Source organism: Galleria mellonella, unplaced genomic scaffold (genome assembly GCF_026898425.1).
Source record: "Galleria mellonella isolate WM207_F2 unplaced genomic scaffold, CSIRO_AGI_GalMel_v1 utg33, whole genome shotgun sequence".
Taxonomy (NCBI): Eukaryota; Metazoa; Arthropoda; class Insecta; order Lepidoptera; family Pyralidae; genus Galleria; species Galleria mellonella.
In genome coordinates, this window is record NW_026442079.1 from 7,719,672 (window position 1) to 7,728,500 (window position 8,829).

Sequence of the window (8,829 nt, forward strand, 5' to 3'; positions counted from 1 at the left end):
GTTACCATTCCATTATCACCCATTAAAAAAAAAATATCAGTTTTGCGTAACTTCCATACTAACTTTTAATGTATGGATTTGGTCAGGAAATATCATGCCAAAATTTAGTTAAATGATGAAATCACAACAGTGTCAACTTAACTAACAAAAACACTGTCAAATATGATCCAAATGGCTGCTATCTAAACTATTTGTGGAACAGTTTTAACTTTCGGTATTGTAACTTTTTTAGTATTTCATATTTATTTATTTTTTGACTAGGGAATTACGACTATGCATAATTAATAGACTCTATTATAGGAAGTGTTGTGAGTTTGTGTTTACCATCAATAATATTACGAAATTGAAATCTCAAGGTAATATTATATAAAACAATAAATATATGTAAGAATGTTACCTTTTGTTTTATTTTATCTAAAAAAATGTTCATCAGAATTTTTGCAAATTTCTTTTATCACATGATTTGTGTCTCTACTATCAAACTATGATATAATTATAACCTATTCATTCCTATTTTGAACATTAGGCTGGCTAATATATTGAAAAAAGGAGTATTTTCTGTAAATTAGTAAGGCAATGCTGACCAAGACATTTTACGTAGCTTGGATGAAGTGCGTTCTCTTATGCCTTGGTTATATACTCTTTGGCCTACATTAGTTGGCACGTAGAGTTATAATGTTCTGTGAGTTGGCAACATTATTCGCTGATCGCTCATGTTTTTGTAACCTCTTTTGGCAACATTTGGCTGATATGTGATTATTTATTTGGAAATAAAAATTAATGCACGCAATTTAAATATAACTACGTCTTCGTTTGGTAGATTATATAAATTACGTGCAAAAAAATGTTTAAATCTCTTCAAACCATTTGACTTCATAACAAAAATATCTACCCGATGTGCCTATTTTGACTTTTATTTATTCTTCTAAAATAATTTTGCACTATTTTAAACGTGATACTAATTATAATACTATAAAGTAGAGAATGTATCATGTATCACGTACTTAGAATAGTATTGTACAAAGTTTGGGTCGTGTCAACTCTTACTCTATTTTCTAGTGTCATAGTTTTTTGGTTCTATGGGTTTCTCACAGCCCTCCTTGTCTTCACTCTTGGCATGACTGGTAAGTATATGTTCTCTTACTTTTTCTCTATAATTTTTTTAAAGCTGCTTATAGGTGTTATGTTATAGAAATTAAAGTACTCTTATGTACGTAGAAAATATGTTTTTATAATGCTTAAATAATTGCTGGTTATCATAGTAAACAATAAAAATGTGCTGTGCAGGCCTGGCATAGAATAGACCACCTCTTCCTTTTCCATGGGTGTCATAAGAGGTGACTAAAGGAACCTAATAGTCGAGGAATGGGCAGCAGCATCCTCTTATAACATCACCCAAGCCAAGTTCAACTGCGTTTATTGGGTGATAATGGATTGGTAATGCCTGCCTGCCTGCGCTATCGGTATAAGCTGATAGGGCACCAGTGGAGGTTTTTTTGTGGGTGATAATGGAATGGTAATCCCGCTTGTGTTAATGGTATAGACTAGCGGGGCACCAAAAAAATATAATAAAAAAAAATATTTATTTCTAGTGGAATGGGTTAACTGACCTGCTTTTATTGTCACCTATCATCCTTCACTGGTGTCTAGGGTGGGGAGGAATTGTTAGTAATGCAAACTACCAGTTGCATTTCTAGCAATGTACTAATATGTAGTAACTAATATAATGAATTAATTAATATAATAATTTATGAATAAATAAAAATAAAAAAATAATAATGATAATGTAATGGTCCCCACTGGAATCTATCATGCTGAATTCTAAGTGCCTACATTACGATGGGCTAACTGGCATTGCATTTTCATCCTCACCTATCATCCCTCACTGGTGTCTCTCCAGTGTATACCAATAGTGCAGGCGGAGTTACCATTCCATTATCAGCCATAAAAAAAAAACAATCCCCCGTCTAACTGCAGTTTCCAATCCACCACTCAAACTTATAGCTAATGGCAAGACATTGGGGGTCTTGCCAATATTTTTATTGCTAATATAATTTTAGGGGAGACCTATGGTCAGTAGTGGACAGGTGGACAGTTGATATGATGATGATGATTAAAAATTATTTGTTCTAATCCATATTAATAAAAAAAATTAGGAAAATTTTATTAATTATTTATCATCATCATATTTCATCCTAAATGATCAGCAACTAATAGCAACAATAAAAAAATATAAATGACACTTTTGTGAGAATCCATTAGGTTCTGGAGGGAGCAGTAAAAAACCAAGCATCAATAGGGTAAAATAAATTGAAATAAAGATTTTTATTAAATTTTAAATACTAATTATTAATTTTTACTAATAATAAGTAAATAATATATACCATATCAATTGCTGAGCACTCAAGCTAGCCTATTTTAAGTAACTGAAAAATGAATATCCAAAGGAAAATTAGAAAAGTTTGTTTCCTAAATTGGCCCAATTGAGAATTAAACTTGGGATTTTGTTATGCAAAGCAGTCTGCCTACTGCTACACCATGGAGATTATTCAATATTGCATTATTGAGATGTGACACATGTAATATAACTATGGGAACTAATGCTAATTTTAATTCTTATCACTCAAAGTAATTTTTTTAATTTTCTCAATTGTTACATCATGTGTGTTAATTGGAGTGTCTTTTTATATATATTACAATATGTTATATATTATACTATTATTATTATATTACAGTATGTTACATATTATATTATTGTTATTATATTACAATATATTATATATTGTTTTCACTTTTATACTTTTAGGCATTTTGTACAGTGCCCAGGATCTATTATTGTATTATCCAAATGATCCACCAGACTCCAGAGCGTTTGTTTTACAACCTAGTAATTACAAGTTGCCATATGAAAGCATCAAAATTATCAATAAAGATGGTTTCAAGATCCATATGTTTCTTATAAAACAAATGACAAATAGTAGTCTTAAACCTACAATGATATTTTTTCATGGCAATGCAGGCAATATGGGTCAAAGGTAATATTTTTTATATTCTCATTATTATTACATTTTTAATATTGTAGCTTTATAAAAAAAAGTTATGTATTAAATATAAATAAATAGGTATACTTATTTCTATTGTAAAATTATATATGACTCCTTACAAAAAAAAAAAAAAAACAATTGAAACAAATGTTTATTTTAAAAGTGAATTTCATAGTGTTATTAACAAAATATTAAAGTAATTCTAATAATATTTTAAATGGGAAAGTTTGTAAACATATTTAGATGTTTGTTATTCAATCACACATGAACAGTTGATCAGATTTAAGAGAAATTTGCTATAGGAATAGGTTATATCCTAACTTATGTATTGATGCAAGTGGACAAAACCACAGAAAACAGCTAATATTGAATATAGTAGTAGTTTACTAAAAGTATTTCCAACAGATCTAAGGCACATATGTTTATAGATTGTCAATGTTAACATTGTACACTCCTCTTGTTACTTCAATGTTTGTGACCATATTCATATGTGGTGTTCTGTTAGTGTTTCTGAGGAAATGTCTTCAGCAGCGATCCTGCAGTGGTCCAAGATCTTATAGTTTTCTTATCACATACATATATGAAAGTATTGATTGTAGAAAAAGTTTTAAGAATTAACATTAAGAATCATAATTAATATATCTCATGTAAAATAATGTTTTTTTTTTTTTAGATAACACATAGTTTCTACTTTATTTGTTGTCCTTACTTGTGAAATCTTTAGTTTTAGTAGATTTGTTGACCAAATAATCATAATTGGAATGACTGTCTGCTGGCAAGGATATATAGCATTCATATAAAACACTTGAGCAGCACTGTGTTATTGATTAGAAATACAACTTGTCAAAGGAGTAATAATTGTATTTGTTTAAGTTTTATGTCTAATCGCAGTGTCAACATGTGTATGTTTGATGGTTGAAATCTTGGAAATTATTTTAATGCACATATTTTTTATTATTTAGATTGTGGAGGGGCATGCAATATTATTGTAGATAATCTATGTAATATATATTATACTTTTACAGATTGTCTAATGTATCTGGCTTCTATCACAAATTAGATATTAATATCCTTATGGTGGAGTACAGAGGGTATGGGCTTTCAGAAGGTACTCCTTCTGAGTATGGTCTTTATTCCGATGCTCAGGCTGCATTTGACTACTTGATGCAAAGGACAGACATTGATCCAACAAAAATAATGTTGTTTGGTAGATCTCTAGGTGAGTGGACAATAGTACTTTATTTAATATAATATTAATTAATACAAGTTTACATTGTTAATTATATTAATTTCCTAGAAGTATTTTTTTCCATAATCTTTACTTGCAGCATATTTTTATAATGTAATTCTCCAAATGTGTCTTTATAGTGTGGGCTTCTAACTATCGAGGTATACATGCAAAGATAATTTTTGACACAAATACACAATAGTAATAAGTGTTTATTACTATTTAACTTAAAATTATGCATTATACATAATGTAGCAAATAGTTTTATAGTTATATATAATTATTTTTTAAATTTTATAAACATTTCATTTTCAATAAACATTAAGTTTTTGCATCTATTAGAGTGTTAGTACACTCTGACACAAACATAAATTCATGACCTCAGGTTTGGTAATTTATGATGGAGACCATGGGTGTATCCAGTATGTTTTACCTTCCTTCTACCTATTACTTTATCTTCCAAGTGATAGATTTTGTGTAATTTAGTGTGATAAGTCAAATATATGTATACAGGTGGAGCTGTTGCCATAGATTTGGCTTCGAGGTTAGAATATAGGAGCAAAATCTGGGCCCTGGTAGTAGAGAACACGTTTACAAGTATACCTGACATGGCTCAAATTATTCTAAAATGGAGATGTTTGTTGTGGCTACCAGAATGTTGTCATAAGAATAAGGTAAGCATTTATATTACTTATTACTTTATGTATTAAGTATTCAATTTTGATACATACTTGTATCAGTGAAAGCTAGTATTTATATTAATAAAAGATAAACAATTTGGATTCAATGTTCTAAATCACAAAAATAATTACGCTGATTTATACGATTTATGTTATTACCTATACATAAAGGAACACAAAACCTAATCCTTTGTTCACTATTTACTGTTATTTCAAAGAAAATTTGCCATTTTATCCTTTTGTGAATTTTAATCGATTATATCAATTTGAAATAGTTTACCATTTTGCATCTTGAATAATATGTGGTACCATTACGTTACATGAATACATTTACCACATATGCTATTTAATAATGTAGTATTAGAGACCCGCCCCAGCTTCACAGGATGCGAACTATATACCATCTAATATAAGATTACATATATATACCATTTAATATCAGATAAAATGTCTAAATCACAGAAACTCATCAAAGCCAATTTACTGGGTACAGAGGAATAACACCTAAGTTTTCAGGAATGGCAGCGCATGGGGGGTATCATGGGCGAAACAGTATACTCTGTTATGCCCATGGTACTGCTCATGTCTATAGGCGACGGTTACCATTTTCCATCAGGTGGGCCGTCAGCTTGTTTGCCATTCTAAGTTGTATAAAAAAAAGAATGGTTTAGATGAGACAAACAGAGTTACTGTCACGCGCACAGCGCCTTTGTTGTAAAGTATTTATTATTTATTATAGACAAAATAAAATACTTAATCCTCCATTTTTATTTATTTTAAAATATTTTATTTACAGTATGTGTCAATCAAGAAAATTGTTCATGTAATGGCACCAACGTTGGTAGTATGTGGCTCAAATGACGCTTTAGTGCCACCGTCTATGGCGAAAGAGCTTTACATGAAATGCGGAGCGATATGTAAGAAATTAATTGTGATGCCAGGAGGCGGACATGATGACACTTGGACTTGCAGGGATTATTACACGTCCGTGCAACAGTTTTTAATCAATGTCCCGTCATTATCTGAGAACATGGGCCCTTTCTTTGACGATGTTACAAAGGATTCTGCCAATAGACATTCCATAGTGCATACGGTGTAGAGATATTGAAATTACATTGTAATTAAAGGTGTCAAACTTTTATTTTAATTTCAATTTATATTATAGTGTAATGCAACTTTTGTATGCATGCCACTGATGTGACTTATTAAATATTTTGTCGTATTAGAGAAAAATTAGGGTAATGACTAAATTATGATCTTTTAGTTATTAATAAAATATTTAGTTATTAATTACTTACATAGTTTATTACATTCAATGTAAGTAACAAAAAGTACGTATTTAGTACGTATAAAATATTAATAAAATAAAAGCATTCCAAAAATGTAAAGAAGAAATATATCTGTGAATGATTTATTTATTTCCGAAAGTCAATTATTAAAAAATTGTTAGTAATAAATTTTTAAAAATTATTTATCATAGAATGTCGAAACAATAATTTAAAAATATGCAACATCAAAATCGCCATATAGATTCTAACTATATTTATTATCCTGGCAACGTTAGTTAAAATAATAGAATATATAAAGTTTTAGTTTCAGCTATATTCTTATACCTTTGAGGTATTAAACAGGCTGTCCAGGAAACCATTAAGCAATCTTATTTCTTAAAATTCTATCTCTAATTTGATTTGCCACTATGCCACAAAAAAAAATATAGCTATAAAGTTACTGTGCTTTTGATAAGTTTCCGTACAAAAATCGATATCCATACAATAGAAAATAGTATTATTAAAATGTTAGTAATAAATAATAATATTTCTAGCAATACAAAGGGATATCGTTTGTGGACTGAGTTAGTAAGTACGGCTTAGAATATGGGCATCTTAATTGATATTAAGTTCTCTTCAGAGTTGCACAAAAAAATAATATTGGGGCTCGTCCACACAATACCGCAGTGGTAGTGTTACGAGCGGAGGCTGATATGTTCGCAATTGCTACTTAATTAATGAAAAGTATAGTACAGTGGTCCTGGCATGGGATGGTCAATCCCTTCTTTTCCCTTGGGTGTCGTAAGAGGTAATTATGGGAACTTAATGGTGGAAGGATGGACAGTGGCGTTCCTTTTAAAACATCATCAAAGCCTCACTGTGTTGTCCTCACTACTATCACTGGGCGACCTGTGAATAGTCTTTACCCTTGTTGAAATAACTAAGCCGATTTATTAACGTCGTATATGAAGATGTAGAATCTTGAAGGGACGATGACATTTAAAAAAATAATTGTTTCTTTCAATAAGGAATTTAATTATAATGCGGTGCTCCAAATTGAGATAATTTGCAACATTGTGTTATTGGTTCTTCCAAGGATTAAGTGTTAATGAACCAAATACTGAAAGGTGATGCAATAAATGTTGTCACTAGCGAGATGATAGTAATCGCTAAGTGTCTTAGGCCGCGAACTTATCAGCCGTCCCTCATACTTCACCGCGTGCAGCGTATTGACATAAATTGCAGTAGGTACAAGGCGGTGAAACTGTGTTGAATATTTCTGCCTAATGAGATAAATACGTAATAGTCATATTTCTGTCTAATGAGTCCAAAAGTATATTTTAACTTGTATTATATATATATAAGCCAAAATTTCAAAACGTACAAAAAAATTCATATTGAATTACCTATATTTTTGTTATTCATGTGAATAACAGTAGAGATGAATTTTGTTTTTAAATATGTATTTGTTACAGATCATATTTTATATAATTTTTATTGAAACTGGCTTGGTGTCAGACTTCAAGTTTTAATTTCATATATTTATGTTGTAACATTTTCATTGTTAAATCCCTTTACAAAAGAAACTGGCACTTATTCTCACTCGCACACTCTTTAAATTAATATATTATTTGAACTGTATTCTATCCACGATTTTGTAAAAGGTTTTCAATTGAATATATCTGTCGGATAACCAAACGTCAAATTCAGAGTGCCCATTGTATGAAGCCAAATTAACGAATTTAAAAAATAATCTTTAAATGTTTATCTTATTGGAAAGGTGCCTGTTTTTTTTGGGAAGGTTATTAATTTAATAAGTTGTCACTTTTTAGTTAAAAAAATTAAAGTAAATATTTTAATAGACAATGTTTTTTATTGCTTTTATTTTTTATATTTTGTCTATAAACTAGCTGACCTGACAAATGTTTTGATTTTTATCGCCACTTTTCTTATGCTGGATAAAAATTATCCTATCTCGGAAGGGACAGGTTGGCTAAAACGAAAACAGCTGATCCAAGTGAATAGTTTAAATCAGATCGCAGATAATTTTCCCACCGGAAATGTACCACAAAGTATTTGAATAATTATGATCCAAATGGCGCGTTATACCAATGAGGGCTCGATGTCGTGCTTCTTTGTAAATAATTTTTCATATTGTTGATAGTTGTAGATTTTAATATGTTATTAAATTGCTGTTTTTTGGCATTTCATAGTAATTTTGTGAGTTCGGTTTAGTAAAAAGGTTCTTGACTAATTTGTTAAAACTAAGATATAACCACGATGGTAACCATAGTGTTTACCAGGGTCGTGCTGTCATACTGTCGTGTGGAGGTTGACCTGGCGAATTGTATTAATTACAATAGGGACTAGCTTTGGCAAACGTGTCTTGTTAACATTATAAAAAGAGAGGCATGTTAATAATACGCTCATTATTAATATGCCTCCCATTTTATAATGTTGACAAGACACGTTTGCCAAACTGTTCAGCATTGTCAAAATGATTATTATAATTATTTCAGCGTTATGTAGTATGTTAATTAACGTAACCCATTCCTTAAAACTGGTGATTGCATTTATTAATAGATGCGATCACTAGTTTTTTTTATGGT

At 30.2% G+C, this 8,829-nt stretch overlaps 1 protein-coding gene across 1 annotated transcript; it reads left to right on the forward strand.

The window, feature by feature from the left end:
- Nucleotides 1-682: 682 nt before the first annotated feature.
- On the forward strand, nucleotides 683-6,091 carry LOC113520085 (protein ABHD13). The gene is made up of 5 exons (XM_026905353.2): nucleotides 683-1,124; nucleotides 2,807-3,035; nucleotides 4,070-4,263; nucleotides 4,786-4,946; nucleotides 5,749-6,091. Exons 1-5 carry the CDS (start codon nucleotides 992-994, stop codon nucleotides 6,049-6,051), a joined length of 1,020 nt encoding a protein of 339 aa, XP_026761154.1. The 5' UTR covers nucleotides 683-991; the 3' UTR covers nucleotides 6,052-6,091.
- The last annotated feature ends 2,738 nt before the right edge of the window (nucleotides 6,092-8,829 follow it).